The sequence below is a fragment of the Mustela lutreola genome, chromosome 4 (assembly GCF_030435805.1).
Source record: "Mustela lutreola isolate mMusLut2 chromosome 4, mMusLut2.pri, whole genome shotgun sequence".
Taxonomy (NCBI): Eukaryota; Metazoa; Chordata; class Mammalia; order Carnivora; family Mustelidae; genus Mustela; species Mustela lutreola.
The window spans coordinates 27005125-27032065 of NC_081293.1; the positions used below are offsets into that span (position 1 = coordinate 27005125).

The following is a 26941-nucleotide window of genomic DNA, read 5'->3' on the forward strand; positions in this document are numbered from 1 at the left end:
CTGTTTATAAAACCTAGAAAGTACCACCTAATCAAAAGGCAGATCAGTGGTTACCTGGGGATCGGAGTAGCAGAAAATGGGGTGGGATTGGAAGGAGAAATTACAGAGGGGGCATGAAGATATGTTCATTATCTTGGTTGAAGTAGATGGTTTAACTGGTATGTACACATATCAGTATTTATTGAGTTGTACACTTAAAATATGTCCTCTATATTTTATGTCGATTTTATCTCAATAAATCGGTTTTTAAAACTTACACAGACAACTCAATAAATGAGTGAGGACAAGATATGAAAAGATACTGCATAAAAGAAAAGCAAATAAAAAGATGTTCTACACTATTAATTATCACAGAAATGCAAATTAAAACTACAACCACTACACACCGACTCAAATGGCTATGATTCTTAAAAAGCTGACAATACCAAGTATTATCAAGGATGTGGAAAAAAGGAAAAATGGGACTCTCATACATTCCAGCAGTGGAAATACAAAATGGTTTGCATTTGTGAACTCCCCAAATGCCACTTTGGGAAACAGCCTGTAGTTTCTTTCAAATTTAAACACACACTTATCATAGGATCCAGAAACTGCACTCCTAGGTATTTACCTTAGAGGAAGGAAAACCGTATGTATACACAAAGATCTATAAGGCAATGTTTTCAGCATCAAGCGTTCCAAATGTCCTTCAGCTGGTGAGCAAATAAATAAACTGGCTCATCCACACCGTGGACTACTACTCAGCAGTACAAAAGAACAGAGCACGAACACAGGCAGCAACATGAACGAATCTCAGAAAGCTACACACTATATGATTGACTTTACAGGACATAGTGAGACAGCAGAAGCATTGGAAGAGATCAGATGAACAGTTGCTGGGGTGGGGGAGAGGGGATTAATATGAAGGGGCATCATTTTTGGGGTGGTGGAAATGTTCTAGATCTTGGTTGAGGTGTTTTACACACTGTGAAATTCAGAAAAACATGTGAAAATCTGAAATACTGAAAAAGGGTAAATTCTGCCTTATATAAATTATTACCTCACTTAGACTAATTGTGAATGAATGAAAATACCCATTTCAAAAAACATGTGTGAAACATGCAGATAAGGCAGGTCTGGTGCTGCAAGAATGAGCTTTAAATCCAACAAGGAAGACAAAGAAATGCCTGCCTCTCTCCTTCTCTCTCGATTCTCCAGAGCAGAGACCACCAAATGTTCAGAGCTAGGATTCAGAATACTGGGCTTCAAATGCTAGCTCTCATCTTTTTCCTGCGTTGCGCTCCCTGGTGCCCCCCCTAATCTTCTTTTTCAAATGGCAGCAGCTTTTAACCTTAGGCCATTTTCTCATCCGGGCATTTGGTGAACACCATGATAAAGAATTTTAGTGCTTTCAAAGGTGACTTTCCTCCTCTTGAGTCACTTCTTCCTTCAAATGTCAAGATGTTCATGGCAAGGGGGTATATGAGGAATAAAAGCAGTGGGATTCACGTTGCTGGAGGCAGCATGCCTCGAACAGGCTGCATAGCTAGGGGGCTGACCGGGGGCTCCCACAGGCTCCCACGGCACTTTTTGCAGGCACAGGTGTGCAGGTCCTCAGCTTCTGGACAGGTTCCAATTTGAGTAATTATGCTCTCTTTCCCTAAGTACCCCCTACCGTTTCTGGTGGATACAGAATTCTTACTCACTTCCTGTACTAAACTGTGGTGTAAAGTTGCTGTGCAGCTGTTAAACAGCTGCCACGCTCCTCTCCATACATAGCCTCTAAAGCACTTTTGGATGAAAGGCGCTATATAAACATATTTTATTGTCATGTATTGGTTGCCTTTCCACTTAGTAGTAGGTTTTGTGAGCTTCTAAGTATCAAATCCAGATCTGTATTCCACAGCACATCAATGTTTAATTTCTTCTCCTTCCTGTTCCCCAACCCCCTCTAAACAATGATACTCTTACCACAAGGGTCCGTAGACAGAGTGTCCCTGCAGGAGCACGGGGGTCCAGAGCAGCTACAAGATCCCACACTTTAATTTTTCTAAAGATCAAAAAGGGGACAAAATCTTAATTAAAAGCAAAATTAAGGAAGAATAGCAAAAAGTCATGGCAATAAATATGTATGCTGAATGTGATTTATATGATAAATGCAGTTCACAGGAATATATAAAAACTTTTTTGTTTTGGAGACTTGGTTCTTGTATTCATTCTTGGATAGAGGCTATTGGTCTTAACGGGAAAATGTATGGGTTTAACCTAAACACCAGAAATAGGTTAGCTTTAACCAAGCCAAAGATAGTGAATGGTAGAGTTACACCACACTTTGTGGCTGGGAAGAGATCTTATATATTAGATGTCTTAATGATATAAGAGGTTACTTAGACCTAGAAACCTGTAATTCTGAGGCATCTTCTTTCTGGTCAATTCTAAGATGGTGCATGTAACATGTACCAGACAACTGGAGCCCACTGAAGAACTATGTAGTTTATACAAGCAAATTCTCATATTTTGATTTAAGTAAGAAAAGTTTAGCCCTTCTGAAAATCAAACATATAGTCATGTCTCCTCAAGGTAAATAACACACAAAATCCAAGAAAGATGGCAATAGATCAAAACCAGGGCGATGAAACAGGGCACCTGGGTGGCTCAGTGGGTTAAGGCCTCTGCCTTCGGCTCAGGTCATGAGCCCAGGGTCCTGGGAACGAGCCCCGCGTCGGGCTCTCTGCTCGGCAGGGAGCCTGCTTCCTCCTCTCTCTCTCTGCCTGCCATCTCTGCCTACTTGTGGTCTCTGTCTGTCAAATAAATAAATAAATCTTTAAAAAAAAAAAAAAAAACCAGGGCGATGAGAAAATATGACATAGCTGGAATATGTCCTCATACTCTGAACAATTTCCCATGGGTAGAACAGTGATGGCCGACTTAAAGCAGAGGGAATGGTCTATTCCTCCTGTGTGAGTTGTCTCTACCACTATAGCCAGCTCCTAAACTAAGCTAATATTTTAAGGTAGTTTCTGGTTTTTAAAAAGCTGTCAGTATGTGAACTACAGCCTTCTACCCCTCACATTACGCACTCTGATAAGAAGAAATGATAAGGAGGCCTTCAGAAGTGAATACACTTTTGTATGAGTTTACTATGTGTTTAGCAGTGCTGGACATGGGATCCATTCACAACATGAATGGATTCTAAAACCACTGGAAATTAGACCAAAGAAAATAAAGATTACTAAACTTGTCACTGAAATGCTAGGAGAAGTGAAGACAAGAGAGCTGCACTTTTAGGAATTATTCAGAGAGATCCAAATTCAAGAGCCTATCACACTATGCCCCAAAGATACTGCCTTCAAATATTTCAGTTTTATTAAGTCATTATTTTACACACATATGCTGGTATACTGGGTTTCCCCAGTTTGTTTTATAGGGTAAAACAGACAAATGTATAACCAAATAACTAAAATGTTAATGAAAATCAAGAGCAAACAAGTGCAAATAAATGACTGGGAAGAACATTTTAGAAAAATAAACAAAGGAGAGGAAAACACATGGATTAGACACAAGAAATATTGTATCAGATCCTTTCTGTGAGATCCAAATGTTTCAGAGTCAGGTTAATACTATGTTTAACATCCTCAGGGAGAAGGGATTAAGATGTACAGTTTTTTTTTAAACCCTGTTATCAAACTCACCCATCATAGGCCCCACTGACTATCCTCTTGTTATCGAATCGAATACAGCGCACCAGTTCCTCATGGCCTTCTAATACTCGTAAACATGCACCACATTCTATGTCCCATAATCTGAAAGAGAAAATTAAGTCAAGTGAATTTTCATGTACTCTTTTCTAAGCTTGGCATATTGTAATAATATACTTCTTATGTTTTAAAAAAATCCCCCAAAATAAAAATCAATCAACATTCATTCAAAAATGTATTGCTTTCAATGTAATTTATTTCCTTTCTGCTTTATAACTTAGGCAGAAAAAGTGTATGATTTAAGTTCAAATGAAGTATATATTTTCAAAGCACAATGTTTTTATACAATCCTGCAAACAGGGTCTCTAAGGCATAAAAAGGATGAATTCAATGTACCCAGTTGCCTGTGAAGGAAATGACCAAGCCAAGAAAAGTAATGCTTCCTGAAATCACCAATAAGAACAAGATGTAGAGTGCCACGATATTCTGCCTTCACAAAGCATGTCCACCTCTGTTACTAAGGACACTCTGTTTTCACCCACTGTCCAGGACAGTTTTTCTTTATAATGGAAACAAAAAGCAAGTTCTCAAAAACATTTATATACTAACTTAAAAAGCTGGCAGTGCCTGGCTGGCTGTCAGAAGAGTGTGAGACTCTTGATCTCAGGGTTGTGCGTTAGTGAGCCCCATGTTAGGTATAGCTAATTAAGATTACTTAAATAAAATCTTAAAACTGCATGATTTCAGACTGAACCAAATAAAATGATAATTTCTTTAGATAAAATACAGTTTTGTTTTTTAAATGGCCTTTTCACCTTAGTACTTTTTGAAGGAAGGGAGAGGGTTGATAAATCTTCCAAATTCTATTTGTATCTCTGTCAGTCACCTTTGTGAAGAGAAAACACTAAAAAGTATTTCAATCTGTGGATTCTTCATAATTTCAAAGACTGGCAACTCCCTGGATAATTACGTAATGCAAAGAAAACAAAAGTGCACAATATGTAGTAGGGAAACAAATCTTTTCTTTCTTCTTCTTCTTTTTTTTTTTTTTTAAGAACACTGGTGGAGAGAAAAGGCCGTTGGCTATTTATTAGCACTTTTCAACTGTACACAGGAGGAATTTAAAGAGGAGGGCCTTCAACCTCCAACTACTTATCATTCTTGTCCACTTCTTCATTCAAGCAGTGCCTTTAAAACAGGTCTATCTGGTAATAAAACTATTACAGGAAGAAGACATATCAACAAACGGTTTTGCTGTGCTTTCTGCTTGGGGCAAACTTTTCTCTTTTGGCCAACTTTTTTTTTTTTTTTTTTAATTTTATTTATTTATTTGACAGAGAGAGATCACAAGTAGGCAGAGAGGCAGGCAGAGAGAGAGAGGAAGAAGCAGGCTCCCTGCTGAGCAGAGAGCCCGATGCGGGACTTGATTCCGGGACCCTGAGATCATGACCTGAGCCGAAGGCAGCGGCTTAACCCACTGAGCCACCCAGGTGCCCTGTTTTTTGGCCAACTTTTGACCTATGAGAAGCTACGGAAAGGAAAAACATCTGGGGCGCCTGGCTGGTTCAGCTGGAGACAGGAATGACTCCTGATCTTAGGGTTTTAAGTTGGAGCCCCATGCTGGGGGTAGAGATTACTTAAAAATACAAAACTTAAAAAAAGAAAAGAGAAGAAAAATATTTTATTAGAAACATAACACACTCAAAGATAACACACCCAGACTTCTGTGTGCTAACAATGAAAGGCAGGGTAACAGTGATCCCTTCTGGGTAAGAGCACCTGCTGCTCACCTAATAGTGTTGTCAGATGAGCCACTCACGACCAGTCTGTCTCGGTACTGCAAACAGGCAATGCCGCGTTTATGTCCATTTAAGGTCCTCACAAATTCACAAGTACTTGTGTTCCATACCTGAAACAGAAATAGCATTTGGCAGTTGATTTGGTGCTTTTACTAGTAAGATCTGTGGCAACTGGAGCCTTGGGAAAGCAGAAAATAGCACTGAGCCAATAGCGGGAAGACAACTTCTCAAACCACACCAAATCAAAAACAGAGAGGGGAAAACATGGGCAAGTTTAATTCACAACAACAAAGGGCTAATTTATAGTTGGCTGCTATCACATGAGAATTCCTCAAATTGATTTACTCGTATGGGACTAATCTCGTTTGCAGCCAAATTTTCTTTCTTTCTTTCTTTCTTTTTTTAAGATTTTGTTTATTTGACAGAGATCACAAGTAGGCAGAGAGGCAGGCAGGGAGAGAGAGGGGGAGGAAGCAGGCTCCCCAATGAGCAGAGAGCCCAATGTGGGGCTCGATCCCAGGACCCTGAGCTCATGACCTGAGCCAAAAGCAGAGGCTCAACCCACTGAGCCACCGAGGAGCCCCGCAGCCAAATTTTCTTGAAGCTAAATTTACCCCTGCCCTTCTCATACTCACCATTATTTACAGGAATAAGATACCTAAGATTTTCATATAGCTTGTCTAACTTGTTGCCTTTTTACACACAGACTACTGTCTGAATATTAAATTACTCTACACTGATGTTTAAATATGAAATTTTGTTTGTTCAGATTTTCACATGAACTCCCTTACTCTAAGTTGGGGAATTACTGAAAAATGCCTCATTACCTTTATAGTCCTATCTCCAGATGCAGAAACGATGTACTTGTCATCAAAATCTACAACATTGACAGCAGCTCGGTGTCCGACTAGCACTCTCCGGAGGGTGATGTCAGTTGGGGAGGCCATATCCCATACAGCAATGGAACGGTCTTTGGAGCACGTCACCATCATGCCATTATTGAAACGCAAGTGCAGGACTGCTTCACAATGGTGAATCAATGTGTTTAGCATTTCACCTGTATTTACATCCCATACCCTGAAACAAACAACATTAAAAAGGTTATCTGAGGTTTCGATGGTGCTCCTGGCTATAATCCTATTTGGCCACCACATCATTCCCTATCCATCCTGCCCCATTTTCATAATTAGCAGCTTTGAGGCTGAGCTGAGGTGAAGAGTTCTGATGGACCATGGGGGAAGTCATAGACAGAGGGCTGGACTAGGAGAGCAGGAAAAGGAAGGGACAGGATGCTGCCAGTGTGAAACCCTTAAGACAAACTACCTGAAATCTAGGTGAGTTATGGGGAATAGGAATGAAGATGTAACCACGATCACCTACCAACTGGGCCCAGACTTCAAGATTATTATAAAACTTCTGACATTTAATCTGATACCTTTAATGAGATACATTTTGAAGTAGGAATCTGATCCATAACAGTAGCAATTGTGTTCCATGGGTAGCCCTCAGGAAACAGAACTAACATGGGCCAAGAAGCTTCTGTAACAGACTGACTTAGTACTATGGATTTGAGCCCATTACCCTGGATCTTCAATTTTACTATAGGCAGGCCAGGCACAAGATGAACTACACTCTAAGTTTAAGGTCCCATTTCTGTGTCTTGAATAGGGGTAGAGATAAAAAATAGCCATCCCATTATAAAGAGGGACTTACAGCAGCAGAGTGTAGGATGTTTGGATAGCCTAAGAATTTTGTGTGATGATATATTTAACTTTGATTACTCCATTTTTATGTATTTACTTTGATTTTCATAACACATTTCCTTTTCCAATTTAACCCCATCTTTTAGAAAATCATTTTGTCCCTTATCCTATAAATGATGTTAGCCTCTACAATGATTAGCTTCCCTGAGGCACTCCATAGCATCAATAAATGTTAAATGTCGATAACTGTAAGAACTGAGTTTGCTATGCCTTTAAGTCAAAAGACAAGAAACAGGAACAGCCTTTTCTCTTCACAGAGGATAATTTCAAGTGGTAAACATTTAACTTTAGAGAGTCTAACAATGCAGTTAACTGCCTTTTTCCTTTTTTTTTTTTTTTTAAGTTACTTTTGATGCATTATGTTTGCTAAATCCTTTAGCTTAAGGCAAAACTCCTAACAGAGGTTTCCAGCAGTGTTGCTGGTACCCAGAACTCAAGCTACACTGGACTCCAGCAGCATAATGGCTGTGTCATCAAATCACTAACGCCTCTGGAAATTGAAGGCCCCTCCCTGAGTAAAGCTTGCAATTAAAAACTGCAGGGACAGCAGGGGAGGGGCTGGCAAAGAGAGAGCATTGCTCACCTGTACACATTTTAAAGGAGATAATGCATGCCTATACCACAGTTATAACCACCTGAAAAGAGGCTTTATTCCATTCACATCATTCCTCTGTGAGCTGGTTTTTGTAAAGAATGCAAAGTCTACCAAGTTTCTGTAATGGATTATTCCCCAAAATTAAACAGAATATGTAGTTTTCTTCAGTGTGCAAAAATGTAAACTTGCCTCAATCATTTCTTTTTTTTTTTTTTTTTTTTTGCCTCAATCATTTCTAAATCAAGGTTTCTAGGTGGACCAACAATGATGTGGAGAATTGATGGCTTATTCCTCTTTAGTTAGGAAGCTTCAGAACTGTGTTCATGCAGCTATATACCAAATTACTATCTATGACAAATAAAGAACAGATCTGACTTTCCAGAGATTAAAATCATTTGAAATTTTCTACCTGACTGTGGAATCCGATGATCCAGTTATGATCACCCTCTCATCATACTGGAGACACAGGACAGAACCCGTGTGGCCTGTGAGAATTCGCTTGCATTCCAACGTGCTTTTATCCCAGATCTAGGATGGCAAACAAGATCCTTTTGATCAATGTGATAATGGGGTGCTGCTGAGACTTGTTGGCTCTATTATGTGTTTGATTCTCCGAAAGAATCAAAGCCCAGAGCAATGTAGAATGCATTCTTTTCTATAGGTATAGCTAAGCACTATATATATGTGTAGCTTTAATACTAATGCAGACTTTATCCTTTTCATTAAAGAACAGGGGTAGGCTATAATTATGTGAGGCCCAAAGGAGCAATAGCACATTCAATGCACTTTAAGAAGAGAATTTAACCCTAGGACTATCTATTTGTACATGCTTTCTGGCGGGAAGCAGGTAACTGTCCTTTAAGGAAATGATTCAGGCTTTGGGACTGGAAACAACCTAAAACTCATTTACTTTCTGGAAATAATGCTTAGATATGATGTTCAGACTGCCTTATTAATGTGGACACACTTGTTCATTCACCCACCTTCCCATAACTAAACAGACCTCACCTTGATTGTGTTGTCTCGAAGGCCGCTGACTATCTTTTGATCATCATACTGTAAACAGTAAACCCCTTTGCTTGTTTCACTTCGGCAGTGGATTCTCTGTAAACTATGTCTTCCACATCTCCAATTAGATTCTATTGTCTGAGGGAAGGAATGGTAAAGAAGTAATTAGGAAAGGACCAGGACTAAGTTCTTATCTGACTTTCATGGCAACCAATGACAAATGTTCAATGCTTCACTATATTAAATACAAAGACCTTAAGGCAACTAAAAATGTTTTTAAAAAGCCACTGTTTAAAATTGCATAGCATTTTTCCATTTGCAAAGTTATTAAAGATTTATTTTCTAGAGCTCTCCCACATATAACTCATTCAATTAAATGATAAACTGGTGGGAAAAGGGTAACAGGTCAAGCTATAAACTACATAAGGTTATATGCTCAGTGCTCCTCATACATATGTAGTGGCCATTTCTACTACTGAACTTCCAGGGAGGCTCAATTCAGAAGATATCTGAATATCAGATTGTGTAAGTGCAACTTTAACAGTCTCACTGCTATTGCATGAAAATACATCTCTGCTCTCTCATTTAGCTACCAGTAAACAATCTTTAAAAGCCTTAAAATTTTTTGCCTGGCAATTTACTATATTTTACCTGCCCTATTTACCAAAAATAACTTTATTGGGCAAATACTCAAATATACGTAGATTCTTACCTCAATGTCTTGTATAATTTTAGGATAAAGTGCTCTGTAAAAAGAGTTGGGAGGAGTATTCCCATCAGGAGGTTTGTTTTTGAATAAATACTGTCCCCTAAAAAAAAAAATATTTCCCAATAAAAAATCACAATATTATACATTTACAAGGAGCTTCACAGTTCTTCAAAGTGTTTTCACAGTTACCATTCCATAAGATATCTATGACTAGCCTGGAAAGGCACAAAGCTAAGCCTTATTTCAGGAGTCCCATGCCAAGGAATAACTTTCTAGATTCTAAGGAACTAGGTTAATACTATCAACACGATGATTTGCAGTATAGCCATCAGAGTATAATATTATAAGATCAACAAACAGAATATGTATAACCAGAACTTATCAACTCATCTTTCAGACCTCTGTAACACATAGATGCACTGGTCTTATCTTTTCAAAGTTTTATTGGTGATGAAAACTACTATCTCTGAACTGGGCACATGGCCCCAGTTTTTTTGTTTGTTTTTTTCCCCACTGAGTAAGTCTGTGCCTATGTCAGTGGAGCCTAGCATCATGGGCAGTGAGAATGTCTCTGTTATGGAGATCATTTTTTCTAGTCTGAACTTACACAGGGTAAGGTGGAGTGGCAGCTCAGGCGCCCAGGCTGTTCATGATCAGCATAGCTATGCTTTAAAAGCAGCAATTCAGTTCATTTCGACAGAAAACAAAGGGAACACAGGAGTGTCCAGCAGCAGGTACAGAAGAAGACGAAAATGCCTAAGAGCACTGTGCTCTCAAGTCTAAGGCTTGACATTCTTTCATAGGTGTGTTCCCGGCTATGCACATACGTACATGCGTTTTGTTGCCTTTGCTGATCCCAGCGAGCAACATTTGTTAGCATCTCCTTCCTTATGACAGCACATCTCTGGAATACTCATATCCCAAGCTAGATCTTTGCTACAAAAAAAATCAGTAAATGGCAATCACTTCCTGCTGGGTAAAAAATTTAATTCCTCATCCTGAAGTTAAGAACTCACCAAACACGGTGTGGAAGCTAGTAAACCCCTCTATGGGTGTACTAACTGCTGTTCTCACTGGCACCGTGCCTTGCAAAGTGGAGATAGGCAGAAATGCCTCTGAGTGTAATCCTGGCACCAGAGAAATCATGTTTTCTCTGGGCCAGTCATCCACTCCTCCCTCTATAGCTCTATTACAATATAATTAATTGTTCAGTGTCTCCAGGAGCGCTTCTCCCCTGCCCTCTTCCTATTATACACCTTGAAAATTAGTTGAGAAAATTTCCTATCAGGAAGGTAACTGTCTTTCAGTTCTGTGAAATCTGTAATGGAGAAGCTAAAATAACAGTTTTTAAAAGGGAGCTAATAGGAGCAAGAAACATGATATGCCAACATAAAGGGCAAATAAGACACATTATGAGGTAATTCTAGGTTACAAGTACACTTCCCTGAACAATCTTATCCTGTGTAAACACACTGCAAGCAAACAACAGATTTTGCATGAAGAAATTTATAGTCTGGTTAATAAATGTAACTTGGTAATTTCAATTCCAACATCCTATCATGAGGTAAGAATCACTACATTTGTATTGCAGGTAAATAAATCAAATGTCATGGAGATTAGGTAGCTTGTTCAAGGTCACATAGCCAGCAAGTAGACCTGGAATTTGAATCTAAGTCTAACTTCAGAGCCTACACTCTTACCTACTTTATTGTCTCCCAGGGCCCACCATCCCTCATAGATTCCTGTCCCCCCTTTTCATCTTTGGTAATTGAATACAGGCACCCCAGGATTTTCTTCATACATAATGAAACTTATCTCTACCTCCCAAGAAAAGAGAAACCATATAAGCCTCTGATCTCATGCTGGCTAAAGTATCTAAATTTCTTTCAAGTTAAAGGTGCTACAAAAAAAGTGTTAAAAATCAGTTTTTCAGTCTAGATCTGTGTTGTAAGTCAAAACCTTTTATGATGGAAGCTTCTGACAACAGGGACCACTTCTATGTGAAATGCCTAGTACCTCTGAGAATGTGAGTACATGATAAATGCTAAATATTAAATTTAGAATGTTATCGTAAAATGTGATCTGCTGATTAAGAAAATGGACTTCCCCAAGTGATCTTTTATTACACTTTTAAGAGTTACCATTACTGAGCAGAAAGAGCGCATTCAATATTATTCAAGACAGAAAATGAAAAGAGTTCATGTCATGAACTCTGTCATATAGATACAAAATACAACAGTGGAGTAGAATTTAAACCTGAAGTTTCACTACAGAACTATATTTACTTTTTTTTTTTGGTTGGAGGAAATGAAAGAAACTTTCAAAGCCAGCATCTGGGGAAAGGTATGACAGAAAGATTTTATTGACACAGTAGGCTTAGTAAAACAATCTGAAAGAAGATGAGAAAGTGATCATAGATTAAATTTTTTAAAAAAGTTGGGGAGGACACTAACACAAGAAGAAAGGCAACATTTAAAAATAGAAGCAGCCAGAGAAAAGTCAAGGGACTATTAGTGGAGGTCTTCATGGGGTGGACAAATACTTGTAATTTCATGGGGCTTTATCAAGCTAAGGTGACAAATGTGGCTTAAGACAAAGGAATATGGTCTCAACTCTGAAGGATACTCAGAAGAACAGGAATGGGTTCCTGTGATTGAACATATAATGGAAAAAGTAATAAAATTAATACTGGATCCTAGATTATTCCTTAGTCATCCCTTCACATACCCCTTTAAAAGGCCAAAAGGCCATCTTTTCAATGATCTTGTTTGTTTTCTTTCTTTATAACTAATGTAAAAGATCCTGCTATTTACTGCCACCGCCAAGCAGGAGCCTACACTTATCTTTGGCATTTTCACATGCATCTGCCCAAATGTGCCCACCTACTTCTTCTTGCCTTTAAAAAAAGAATCTGTGAACTCCCAATGTCTGATAAAGATTTACTATTATTTACAGTCCAAATGTGAGCAAAGTGTATTTTAACAGGGAAGAAAACCTTTATCACTATGGGAGTGAATCCCTGTGATAAGAGATTTCAGGCCAGAAGTTCCAATTTAAAGGACCTTCTTTTCTCCTTCTTTTTTTTTGTTCTTTTCTTTTCTCTTCTTTTATTTTCCCATGAGGGGTAGTGGAATATTCCTAGCTACCCTAAAATTCTCCCATGTCAGCAACTGCTCTATATCTAAGGCTGGTCCTGACATGCTTAACAAAATGATGGACTTGGAGTCCCATATAACTATATACTTTCTTGCCTTTTTAAACTATAAAGAGTTTATTTCCAAAGTATAAAGTAAGTTATGAAAGGCTTTGATTTTTCTATACAGTAAAAATAAAAACATATCTGAGAAGAATAACATTATGCTTTCATTTATTCATTTCTATATAGCCAAACAACTGCCTGATGTTTGCTTCCTTTAACTGAATTTGAAAGAAATTTTAAAGTCTTCTTAATAGTCAGAATGACAAAAATTTCTTGAAGCACTTAGTATAATACTTAGAGGTCATTATGTTTATAATATATTAATGAATTTCAAAGCTGCAAAAAAAAAAAGAAGCCAACTATATTTTAATGAAAATTGCTAAGAAAAGCTGATCCTCTTTTCTTAACTGTTTTGTATCTTTTTATGGTCCAAGATAAATAATTGATAAAATTAATTGCTCAGGAGATCCCTGAGCACACATATACCTGCTGGTGCATATCTATCAGCTAAAATACTTACTATGTCACCTTTATTTTACTTATGAAATATTCACACCTAACTTTCTTATAGTGACATTCTAGAGATATCCTCTGAGAGGAAATTACATACAGAAGGTATCTTCTGTAAGTTCTAATGAAATGGTACCTGTATGTTAAAAGAACAACAAAACTGGTGAAGTCTCTTAGGCTGCTAACTATATAATGCCTTAAGGAATTTGGGATTGAGCAGTACAATCTTGACAAAATATGGATCTTATGAAGAAAAAGTGATATACTCTAGATCCCACACTTCACTCTTTCTGATGACTAGAGTTCTTATTCTAGTTGAGTGTAAAAGTAATTTTGATTACAAAGGTGAGAAAATACCACAGGCATGGATTAAAGACAAGAAATCTTCAGGGTCCTGGGATGGAGTCCCGCATCGGGCTCTCTGCTCAGCGGGGAGCCTGCTTCCCTCTCTCTCTCTCTGCCTGCCTCTCTGCCTACTTGTGATCTCTGTCTGTCAAATAAACAAATAAAATCTTTAAAAAAAAAAAAAAAAAAGAAATCTTCCCGAGGAGAAAATACTTATTTGTTCAGGATTATTTCAGGCATCTGATGGCTTCTGTGTGATTTAAAGTCATCTGTCTTACAAACTGCCTCTCAGCCCTTTGTCAGGACACTAGTTTCTTTTTTTTTTTTTTTAAAGATTTTATTAATTTATTTGACAGAGAGAAAGATCACAAGTAGGTGGAGAGTCAGGCAGAGAGAGAGGAGGAAGCAGGCTCCCGCTGAGCAAAGAGCCCGATGCGGGGCTCGATCCCAGGACACTGAGATCATGACCTGAGCCGAAGGCAGCGGCTTAATCCACTGAGCCACCCAGGCGCCCCAGGACACTAGTTTCTGCCCAGAGAACAGAATGCTCTCAACGGAAGTCAGTTTTTAATAATTTTTTTATAAAACTGTATTAACACATTATGATGTCATTTATCAGTGATTGGTCAGAAGAAAAATGCCTAAGTACATGTACAACTATTTTACATTTTGTACTATAAACCAGCTAAATCACATATTAATGATAAGCACTAGTTCCCAGTGTTATTCCAAAGATTCTGAATGGCCAGGTCCTGAAGTTCATCTGTAATAGTAAGAGAGTTAAAAGGCTTACCACCCTCTTCGTTCCGCCAGGCCTCGCCACAGAGAATCTGTCCTGACCATCCTCTCGATGAGCTTCTTCCATAACATGCCATCAGATGTCACTCGGTACCATTCCTTACACACAAGTTCAGCAGCACATAGTGATTTGGCATCCAGGTATGACAGAATGTTCTCAGCAATGTGATCCAAACCCCGAGCTGTTGGGGGAGGGGGGTGCAGGCAAAGAAGAAGAATATAGGTGGTGTATGATTTTTTACAAAAGGTCCTTGAAAACAGAATAGCATTCATTCTGCTCCGAAGGCACATCATTGTCCCTAGTGTGGTCCAGTTTCTTTTTCAAACAGAAACTTGGGTAAAATGAGTGTCAATAATTTTTCCATAAGGTTATAGAAATGAACAATATTTTCCATCTTCCTTTAGATAAGGAAGTTAAAGCTAACAACCAGCAAACCCCCCAAGACATTAAAAATAAAAAGGATTCCAGAAAAACAATTCACATCTATCTATATGGATTTCAGCACTAGGGGATGTTCTATGGATGGCATCTCAAAGTCTGTGATTCAGACCCCCCCAAATCTCTATATTAGGTCCATTTCTCATTCTCTTTCTATTACTGCTGCAGTTCCAAAGCTGTTCAGTAAAAGAAATATCCTTTAAATGTACTGGGGGAGAGGCACTAAGTCAGAATGTGCTGGGTTATAGAATTTTGGGCATGTAGAAAGGAGAAGAAGGAAATACAAACTGGTAATAGGAACATCCCGAGAGGAAAGACAGAGAGGTTTGTTTAAGTTCAAGTATGACTTTAATTTCAGATGTTTAAAAAAACTACATTTGAGAGTAGTTGCTGCTATAAAACCTAAATGACAGTTGGCCAAACAAAAACAAAAACAAATAAATAAAACAAAAACAAAAAACACCCCAGACCAATAAATAACTTGGTTAGCATTTCAGAGACCATTTTGTAGAATGTACAGAGGAAAACAGTGGAAGTAGATCTTGGGCTGACTAAACTGGATGGGCTTCCCAATTAAAATACTCTACCACCCAAATCCGTAACTGAGGCCTCAGAGGAATAGATCCTATAAAATAGGATGATCATACTAATAAAGCTTTTGGCTGCTGTTCTAATTCACAACTGAGACAAACACATTCAAAGTTACTTCTCTTTCAGGTTACATATCAGAGGTTTGCTGAAGACTTAAATAGTGCAGAAGGATTCCTTCATACTCTGACTCCCTGAGGCACAAACTTAACAAATAGGAAAGAGAATACCACATTTCATTTAGTGCCTTTCACTTGAAGAACACAAAGACACACTTGGACGCCATTAGCAACAATCAAATGTGCTTAAACATTATTCTAATTATAAAATTGTATGGATATCAGTCACATTTTTCAGCAGATTTGGAAAAGAAAGCATTAAATGGATTTTGTTTGGCTGACATCACATGTTCATATTTAAGCACAAGCAGATGGAGGCATCCATCACCTAATTCTTATTAAAGGAAAATGACTATAAGCCAATTAAAGATATAATAATTAGTTCTTCATACAAAAAACAGTGATGGTACAGTTCCTGCATGTTTAAATTGAAACTTTCTACACTATCAGAAGTTCCCAAAATCCATTCCTGTGTTTTTAATGGCTATCATCAAATTGTTCCTGATCTTTCACTATGTCCCTACAGTAAGTCTTTGGAAGTAATTTCACCTAACACTCCAAACAAACCCATTACATTAATTGATTATAGGCATTTTTTTGAAGTAGTTTGGTTTACTAAATGTAGCCAGATGGTGTAGGTTTATAAGTTAAAATGGTCATAAAACATTAGACTGATGATTTAATATCTTAGAAAATGGTCAGCAGATACACACCAGGGATCAGGATTAGGCAAACAACACACAGGTCTAATCAACTCCTGTTCAGTTCTTAGTGGTATATGCTTGAGATAGTGGCATGTCTTGATAATTGGGGAGAGCACAATAATGAGGTACACACAGATTGTTCACACAATGAAAACTATTTGCCTATGGCTAAAACAAAATCCAGTGAATGAAGAGGCGGCAGAAGTCTATTCTATTTAACAAAAAATATAGGTACAAATTTAGCTTTAAAATGGCTATTTCTAAGTTATAAATAGGTATTTCTTTTGTTTTAAAAGGGGATTTAAATTCCAATTTTGGAAAAACAAATTTACAAAAAGACAATTGGCAAAGATTAAGCAAAGAAGTAATACACAGTTTTACAGAGGGTTGGTATATTTTTCATGAAGGACAGTTTGCACAAGTATTAAAAACCTTGAAAATGTTCATAATTCCTTAATCTAAGAAAACCACTTCGGTTGTTTTTTCCTAGGATGCCCAAAAGATTAGTAAGAATGTCCACTACAGCAAAGTTTATAAATAGGAAAAACATTTTAAACTACCTATATGTTCCAAAAAGGTGTTAAATAATATGTGTTTCGGCTATCATAAAGAATATATAATACTATAAATAATTATGTTTTAAAAGAACACATAGGAAAATACATTCAGAAAACACAGTGAGAGAAAATGTTACAAACACTTATGATCCCAGCTTTAGAAGGAAATATACACAACTAGAAAAAATAGTAAGGCCAAATATTAATAGCATATCAGCTATTAGTTAAATAGTAAGGCCAAAATATTAACAGCATATTAACAGCGCTCTCTGAATGGTGGGGTTCTGGGAAATTTCATTTTTATATTTTAAACTGCTTTGAGTTTCCCAAAATTCCTGTAACTTCTATAATCAGGAAACTGGAAAAACTAAAAAAACACCAAGATATGGTATTTTACAGATTCACTCATCTTTTGTACTCTATTTTCTTTCTTCCTTTCTTTCTTTCTTTTTTTTTTTAAAGAGAAAGAGTGCTAGTGTGAGGGAGGAAGAAATGGAGAGGGAGAGAAAGAATGAACCCCAAGGCAGGGCTTGATCTCCTGACCTGACCCTGAGATCACAACCCGAGCCAAAATCAAGAATCAGACACTTAATCTGACTGAGCCACCCAGGCACCCCTGCACTATATTTTCTTCTAAAATAAACTTTTAGCGAAGAGGACAATCTTATGTTTTCTTGAGATAGTATTTGCCCCAAATACTGATGTCTACAAAGTGTCCTAGGATCATATCGAGCATTCAGTAAAACCACATCATCCTCCCCTGAAAAATAAAATTTTAAGTGTATATGTGCATGTGTGTGTATTTAAATATATATATTTATATATATATATAGTTTTTGAGAGCTCTTTGCAGTCTGCAAACAGTGAGACTGCAAAACCGGGAGTTTACATATTTAATGTCATAAGACTCCTGAGATACTTTTTCAAAATACTCAATTAAAAATGCTTCCTATTCAGTCCTATAATTTAAATATTGTCGAGGGCGCCTGGGTGGCTCAGTGGGTTAAGCCGCTGCCTACGGCTCAGGTCATGATCTCAGGGTCCTGGGATCGAGTCCCACATCAGGCTCTCTGCTCAGCGGGGAGCCTGCTTCCTCCTCTCTCTCTCTGCCTCTCTGCCTACTTGTGATCTCTGTCTGTCAAATAAATAAAATCTTAAAAAAAAAAAAATAAATATTGTCGATAAATTCCCATAGAAATCCAAGTACATAAGTTAGCATATCTTAAAAACTAAGACACATTATCAAGGTAATACCTTGGAAAATATTTTATTTGCATCTCTCAGTGGGTAAGAACAGGATGACTAGAAGGGCATGAGATGCAGAGAAGACAGGGGAAAGAGGAGTCTCTATTTCCAGAGAGTGATTTTGGGTATTTATACCCCCAAGAAGGTACGATTAAAGGACTCAGTTTATAAAAATCAAGCCAATAAAGACTTCTAAAAAGAGAGATGAAACTCCAGTTCCACTACCATTGTAACATATCTTCCAGGCAAATTAATAGCGCACAAGTACCCGTAGACATACCTGGCAGAGCAGTTATGAAATCCCTCTGCAACATAGGTTTAAGATACGAGTTTATGTGCCCATGTTGGTAATGACACATTTGGGATATAAGATGTTCCACAAATTCCACTTGATCGGACTCTGACCACTGCTCAAAATATTTGACACACAGTTCTTTTTCCTTCTCATAGCTTGCTGAGAGCTTTCGTTGCTTGGGCACAATCATACTGGAAGTGCCATTGGCAAGTTTTGTCTGTAGAAGGAGTGGATTAAAAAGAAACATAAACAGTAAGTATTGAAAAGGAGGGAAATAGATACTTTTCTGATCTGGCATCCTTTGTTATGTCTGTATGTTGGAGCTCACACTGTTACTCATTAGTAACTGGATATTTGTGAACAATTACACGGTAAGTTGGTAAATCAGGAACAATGCTGGACAACTAGGCATCCATTTCTAAAAGTTCACAGGAAGATATTATTTGGAGATCTACAGATGAAAGCTGAAAGCATGCTAGGTTATTATTATTAGCAAGCAAAAAAGCTAATTTGTTTTTTCTTGTATACACCAGTTACTGGGCATTTATACAACTACAATTACGTTTTTTAACAGTCAAATAAGAAACCTTCCATGCAAAGAAAGGCTGATGAATAATTTGAGACTCTAGTACCTTTGGAGATAAAGCTTAACTGTAACATTTATATGCTTAATCTAACCTTTTCCTTCTAAAAAAGAAATCAAAATTACATGCCACAAAATCTTTTTATTTATTAGTTCATTCAGTAAGTATCAACTGAGCACCTACAATGTGTCAAACACTGTCCTAAGTGCTAGGAATACAACACTGAACAAAAATAGCAGTCTCTATCATCAGGCACTTATACTGCAGTGTGTACAGCATGATAAAACCATAAACAAATAGAAAATATAAGGTGGATAGTGCTATTAAGAAAAATAAGGGAATAGGAAAAAACTACATGTTATTGTAGCAGGCAAAATTCTAAGATGGTTGACCCCAAGATTCTCGGCTTGGCTCGTGGTGTACACATATCTTCCCTCAAGTATTCAAACAAACATATAGGTACTGCTTTGATTTAATTAAGGTGCCAAATCGGCTGGCCTTAAGATGGGGAGATTACTGCAATGGGTCTGACCTATCAAATAAGCCCTTTAAAGGCAGAGAGTTCCCTCTAATTGGTTGCGGAAAAAGAAGGGGGACCACATGTAAAAGGATGTGGTCAGCCTCTGGGAGCTGACTGAGCTCCCAGGTGACAGCCAGTAAGGAAATGGGGACCTCAAGCCTACAAAGGCAAGGTACTGTATTCTGACAACAATGATCTGAGAAGAGAATTTTCCCTCAGAGCCTCCAGATGTGAACTCAGCCTGGTCAGCATCTTCACTTCAGTCTTGTGATACTAGGAGCTGAGGAACCCGAGCCATGCTGTGCCAGAATTCTGACCTAGAAAACTGTGAGCTGATGAATGGGTGCCATTTTAACCTCATTTGTTATGTAGCAATTTTTAAAAAACCACAAAAAAAACTAATATAGTTATTTAAGTCTGAGGGGTCAGAGATAGCTTCTCTAAAGAGATGGCATTTAAACTGAGACATGAAGGAAATGTGGGAACTAGACATTTTGTTACACAAGGGAAGAAACATCTAGGGCAAAGGGAATTTGATGGCAAAGGTCCTGGGTGGCAGTCTCTCTGACATGTTCAAGGAATAGGTAAGAGGCCCAGGGTGGATAGTATAGTTGGAGTAGTCCAAGCCAGGTCATCCAGATCATTATGTGGTGACAGCTAATGTCCAGTGATGGCTTGGGACAATTCCATCCCTGCCTCAAAAGAATGCCATTCCTCCCATGAAAAGGTAGAATTTATCTTAGCTTTTGAATCTGGGCTTTGGCTGACAGAATGGGGAGAAAGTGACATTCCAGGACTCCTAAGCCCACACAGCTTCTGCTTACTTTTTCTTAGAGCCTTGAGCCACCCTGTAAGAGATTCAAGCTACCCTCCTGGAGAGGGAAGTTGGGAAGATGGGAAGCTATGCAGAGAAAAAGGTCACATGGAGAATCACCTAGAAGCCCGAGAGTAACATGATCTGACACCTTCTAAAAGGATCACTACTGTGTGAAGAACAGACTATAGGGGACATAAATGGAAATAAGAAGGAGACTAATTAAGAGACAACTTTAGAGTAGTCCATGGAAGAGGACAATCTTTTGGACCTGAGTAGTAGCTATAGAGGTGGTAAGAAATAATTGGGACTCAATATGTATTTTGAAGGCAGAGCAAACTGGATTTACTGACAGACTGGGTATGAGAAAAAAAAAAAGACAAGGATCATGTGCAAATTTGAAGGTGGGGACACTTGGAGAAGATTCAGAAATCAACAGAAACTTTCGCTATTCTGAAAAAAGTTGGCTTTCTTTAGAGGGTAATCACAAAGCGGTACAATTGGTACTTTTCAAAGTAATCTGATAGATATTTGGCATATTTGTCTGAGGCAATCCCAATCTGGCAGGGAGGCCAATGTTACTATGGAGCTCATACCTGCCTGGACATGCTGAGTGTGCCATAAAGCTAACATATTTGTATAATCAACTTCTGCTATTTGAGGCATAGTCTGGCTTAATTTCTAAACATTAAATCCTGCATACAGGCTGCTTTACAAATGACTCCTGATAGATCTGAAAGTATATTTTCAAGAATGGTATTAGCCGTTTTGCACAGAAAAAGCTAACACCTGTAAGAAACAAGCCCTGATGTATGGAGCTGGATGTTTTCTAGCATAAGTGCCACTCTTGTCTATGATAGAGATTAAAAATGATTAATAAGAACCTTGTTGGACACAGGCCTTGGGGAATTTCAGAGCTGCCTTTTGTGTAGGTTATTTGTTTGCATTTCAGAAAAGGAAAACTTGTGAAATATGGAGTAAGATTGAGTGAGCTAATGAACGAGTGAGTGGGTATACAAGCTTGACCAAATGCCACTTCTCACCTCAACAACCCAAACCTTCCACTCCATCATTTTTTATAAATTTGTCCTTTTGTCTTTTAAAAGGTAGAAATGGACTGGAGTTTGATGCTACCAAGGGTATTGTTTTCCAGAAATGCCAGTAATAGAGAGCAATAATCAGCAATGGTAAGGAAATCATTCTGTTTATAACCTTCAACAAACCAGATGTTTCTATAATCACAGGGAGTCAGTCATGCTTGATCAGTAGTTATCAGACTAGTAACAGATAAAAATGCCTAAGGATTTCACAAGTTTGATTATTCCACTGCAGGAGCTAAAGTTCAGTCAGGACTTTCATATATATATATACTTTTTAGAGAAAATTTTTAAAAAAAAATTTGAGAGAAAATGAGAGTGAGAGAGATCACAGAGAGAGAGGGAGAAAGAAGCAGGCTCCCCACTGAGCAGGGAGCCGGATGCAGGACTCAATCCCAGGACCCTTAGATCATGACCAGAGCCAAATACTGACGGCCAACCAACTGAACCACCCAGGCTCCCCAGGACTTTCTTATATTTCCAATGATCAAATAATAAATGGGACCTAAACCATTTGGCTATTAGAAATGAAGTATAAACTGAGAGTTCATGAATTGCCCAACTGTCTAGGCTACACCAGCGGGCACTGCATTTTAGTTATCACCCCCAAAACAGAGTATTTCCTTGTGAGGTAGAAAGATACACACCTCAGCCATCATCACTTTGAATGAGTTACTCTTAACTACTACACCACACTGTGTTAAGAGCTTTGGTTCTACAATACAAAGACCTGGTGTCTAATTCTAGCCCCTTGATTTATTAGCTGTGTGTTATGGCATAAACAACTTGATTCCCCCCCACCCTTGAGTCTCTGCTTCCCTCAGCTCCAAATTATAGGATATATTCCACTGGGTTTTTGTGAGGATCAAATAAAATAATCTAAGAAAACCATGCTTAGCTCACCACCTGGCACACAGGAAAACGCTCAATAAACCAACACTCTTGATGAACTTCTGACACCGCTGGTGTTGGCCTTTCCTTCTCCTTTTGAAAACACATCCTTCTTTCTCACTGTGTAATATATATTTTTTAAATTTTCATTGCCGCAAATGTACATGGAACTGCATAATCTCAAGTATATAGCTTTATGAATTTTCAGAATTTAACTAGAGCCTAGATCAAGAAGCAGATTACCATGAGGATTATAACCCCTGCCTTGTGTTCCTTTTATTGGGTCACTAGTCCCACCAAGGGTAAGCACTTTATTTATTTCATTAAAAAAAAAAAAAAAAAATATATATATATATATATATATATATACTTTTTAAAACTGTCTACCTATACAATGTATAGCATTTAAAAAATGTCATACTTAGGGCTAAATTTAACAACATATGTGTTAATACCTGTAAAACTGAAAACAACAAAACAGTGCTGAGGGAAATTTTAAAAGACTTCAATAAATGGAGAGAGATACTATGTTCACAAATGGGACTGAATACGGTTAAGATGTTCATCTTTCCAATTGATCCATTGATAAGAGTCAATGTAGTAGCAATGAAATTCCAGCTAGCAAGCTAACAAGCAGATTCTAAAATTTGAATGGAAATGCAAAGGACCTAAACATTAGCCAAGCGATCTTACAAAATAAAAACAAAGATGGAAGACTCACACAACTGAATTTCAAGACTTAACAATAAAGCAATAGTAATCAAGATAGTGTGACTTTGCTATAAGGACAAACATGTAGATCGATGGAACAGAATACAAACTCCACAAAGAGACTTACATATGGCCAGCTCATTTTTGAGAAAGGTGCCAAGAAAATCCAATAAGGAAAATATAATCCTTTCAAAAGATGATGCTGAAATGTCTGGATACCCATACAGAAACAAAAGACTTTGTTCTTTACTATCAACCATGTATAAAAAGTAACTTAGGTGGATTCTGGACTTATGTGTAGGAGCTAACACAGAATGTCTAGAAGCAAGCATAGAAGAAAATCTTGGTACTCTTGAGACAGGCAAACATTTTATACACAGGGCACTAGAGCACAGACCTTTTTTTTTTTTTTAAGGAAAAAATAGATAAATGATAAATTAGCATGTGGCAAAATTTTAAATTTCTGATTTCTAGAAAAGAAAGTTAAAAATACAAACCACAAACTGGGAAAAAAACATTTGCAATACATATTTTTGACAAAGGACTTGTATCCAGTATATATAAAGAACTCTTAAAACTCGATAATAAGAAAACAAATAACCCTAGTTTTGTTTTGTTTTGTTTTGTTTCATTTTTTCTTTTTTAATGAACCAAAGATCTGAATAGACATTTCATAAGAAAAGAATCATGGATGGCCAACAAGCTCATGGAAAGATATTCAACATCATTAGTCACTAGGAAAATGCAAATTAAAATCACAATGAAAGGGGCATCTGGGAGGCTCAGTGGGTTCAGCCTCTGCCTTTGGCTCAGATCGTGGTCTCAGGGTCCTGGGATAGAGCCCTGCATCGGGCTCTCTGCTTGGCGGGGAGCCTGCTTCCTCCTCTCTGCCTGCCTCTCTGCCTACTTGTGATCCCTCTCTGTCAAATAAATAAATAAAAGTCTTTAAAAACAATCACAATGAGATACTACTATACACTTATGAGAATGGCTAAGATGAAAAAGACTGAACATACTGGCAAAGATGAAGAGCAACTTGGACTCTCATACATTGCTGGCAATAATAGTTAAAGATACAACTACTTTAGAACACAGGGAGCAGTTTCTTAAAAAACTGAACAGATGCTTATCATATGACCCAGCAACTCCACTGCTAGGCACTTACCTCCCCTACAAAATGAAAACATCTTTACACAAATACTTGTACATATATGTTCATAATAGTCCCAAGCTGAAAAAAAAAACTCATTGTCCACCAAAAGTTGAAAAGCAAACTGAAACCTATCTGTAAAATGGAATAGTACTCAGAAATAAAAGGAATGAACCACAGATACACAAAATCATATGTATGAATCTCAAACACATGCTGAACAAAAGAAGTCAGGTACCAAAACTCATACTTTATGACTCTACTTATATGAAACTCTAGGAACAACAATCTAATTTGTAATGATAAAAACAGATCAGTGGCTGACTGGAGCTGGATGTGGGGGTGGGACTGACTGGGTAAAGGCGCAAGGGAAGTTTCTGGGGCAATAAACGTGTTCTACAGCTTGACTGTTACACAGCTGTCTGTATACATTTGCCAAAATTCATCAAACTACATGCTTAAAATGGGTGTATTTTATTGTATGTAAATTATATTTTGATAAAATTGAAACTTCCAAGGATAGAGTATTTCTAAGGATAAATGTTACTGCAATATTAATTTCATTTGTAACTAAGATATTACATTTATAGAGCACTCAGAGATAAAAGTCTTTGTTATCAAGCCTCTTCCCTCTATCATTCTCCCATACAGATTTTTCTACTAATGGCTGAAGTAAAAGTAGCAAAATTTCAATTTGAGAACCTCTGAAAATCCACAAGGGCACAGTGAAAAGTTCAATTATTAAAAAATCAAAAGGTTGTATATTAGAGTGTATGGGAGAAAGGGTAATGGTTACTGGTGGCAATAGAATTGATTTGGCTTTCCCAACAAAAGCTTGATGACTCAACCACTACTGTTCAAATGTCTAGGAAAGCTGACAAACAACCTCAGTTTAATGGTAACACTAACTGCACAGATCTTTTGCTTTTCTGTTTACAACGAACAGTTCCAAAAGAAAGAAAGGAAGAAAGAAGCTGTCAGATGACAGGCACATAAAATGAAAGGACTTAAGCATTTATATGACTCTTCTCAGCTTAGTCCTCAAAGGCTAAAGGCTAACATTTCCCACCTATCATCCCTGAAAAATATTACAAGCACCCCTTTCAAAATTACCATGAATTCTTTTGAAGCTGAGCCAGGAGGGAAAATACAAACATCAACTAGCCTAACCACCACCACTGCAGTATCAAGTGAGCTCAATCTGCTAACTGTGTTAAGTACAGGTTGGAAGATGCTGGATGAACTTGATGGTGAACTGATGATAGATGTTTCTAGCTGGCAATCAAACCCTGCTTTAATCACAGGGAAGGGTGTGGGTTAAGTAGAGAAAGAAAAATGTTTCAGACATAGGACACCCTTTGGAACTGGGGATGTAAGGGCTAAATAGAGTATTATTTATGATATTTAAGGATTCTGTTTGGCCTTAAGAAGGGCTTTGAGAAGGGGGGGCTTGATACATAGTTAATGGGGATTAAGGAGTACACTTGCCGTGATGAACACTGGATGATTAAAATAGAATAAATAAAATAAAAACTTTTTAAAAAGGGCTTTGAGGAAAGACTCAGGCATTGAAACCCATAACAGGGGAAAGGGGACATAATGATTAAGCTGAGGAATGAGTCTAAGAATAAAATGGGCAAGGGTTGTAATGGGGATAAGGCTATAGCCTAGGAGGGATAGGACAAGAACTTGGACTAAGGCTGGAACCTTAGAGTTATCAGTCAACCAACAACCATTTATTGAGTTACTTCTCTGGGCACTTTTCTAGGTGCTAGAGAAAATGTAGCACCACAGCTTCTTTACCTTCTCTAGGGAGGAGTAGGGAGAGAATACATAATAAATATGTTAACTTCAGAAACCAATAAATATTGTCAAGAAAACAAAATAAGGTAACATAAAAAAGGGAGGGAATAGTACAGTCTACTGTAACTGAGGTGGTCATGAAATGATGCAAAGGAGTTAACACCAGAGCTGAGATCTGAATAACGAGGGTCAGTCTTGTGAAGATCTGCGAATAGGCCCCCAGATACGAAGGAGTCAAAGGTGTGTGTTCAAATGAAAGACAGAAAGAAGGCTAGTATGGATGGTGCAGAGTGAATATCAGGAAATGAGGTTAGTGAGGTGGCCTGGGGCCAGATCACAAAGACCTTCTGGGCCACAGTAAGGAGTTTGGATTTCATCCGAAGTGTAAAGGAAAACCCCTGTAGGTTCTGAATGAGTCAAGTATGACATCATCTGATTTAATCCTTTAGAAATATTTATACTAGCTGCCATGTAGAGAATGGTGAGGGGATAACAAGAACAAGTTGCATGAACAGAGGAGGACCAATTAGCAGGTGGAAAAAATAATCCATGCAAGAGGAGATCATGGCCAAGATTAGAAGAGCTGGATTAGGAAGTATTTGGAAGAAAGGTATTTTATCCTCACTGGAGGAAGGAGGACCTGCTGAGAATTCTAAGTTTGGATTATAATACATATTTATTTCAATATAATAATTGACTTCTTCAATAGGGCTGGTCCTTCAAGTGTTTAATCTGGTTATTAACCTGGAAAGTGACAAAACCAGGGTTCTAGTTCCTGTGGCCAGAAGAAAAAGGGTAAAACATTCAAGAACTTTGAGGGGGAAAAGAAAGGATTTTTTAAAGGTCTATACTATACTCTCTATTGGCTGTTGTCAGGTTTTAGTTAAATAAAAATTCAAAAGCACTGACTTTAAAGTTTTGTTTTTCCTTTATTTCTTGGCAAAAATGTATTTTCTGGAAGTTCAACGCTGTCCTGGCCAAATTAAATGGAAATGGTGTTGTCTGCATTTTGATTAGGACC

General features: G+C 37.8%; 1 protein-coding gene across 11 annotated transcripts in view; it reads right to left on the reverse strand.

The window, feature by feature from the left end:
* The window catches only part of BTRC (beta-transducin repeat containing E3 ubiquitin protein ligase), a 186052-nt gene that overhangs the window by 11819 nt on the left and 147292 nt on the right, over nt 1–26941 (reverse strand). For all 11 annotated transcript variants that reach the window (XM_059169149.1, XM_059169144.1, XM_059169145.1 and 8 more), the window contains 9 exons: nt 18336–18567; nt 14399–14585; nt 9555–9651; nt 8843–8980; nt 8244–8362; nt 6304–6553; nt 5468–5586; nt 3672–3782; nt 1951–2029 (listed from right to left, as the gene is read on the reverse strand). In XM_059169149.1, the coding sequence (XP_059025132.1) occupies nt 1951–2029; nt 3672–3782; nt 5468–5586; nt 6304–6553; nt 8244–8362; nt 8843–8980; nt 9555–9651; nt 14399–14585; nt 18336–18567 (1332 nt within the window). The remainder of the gene's footprint in view (nt 1–1950; nt 2030–3671; nt 3783–5467; nt 5587–6303; nt 6554–8243; nt 8363–8842; nt 8981–9554; nt 9652–14398; nt 14586–18335; nt 18568–26941) is intronic.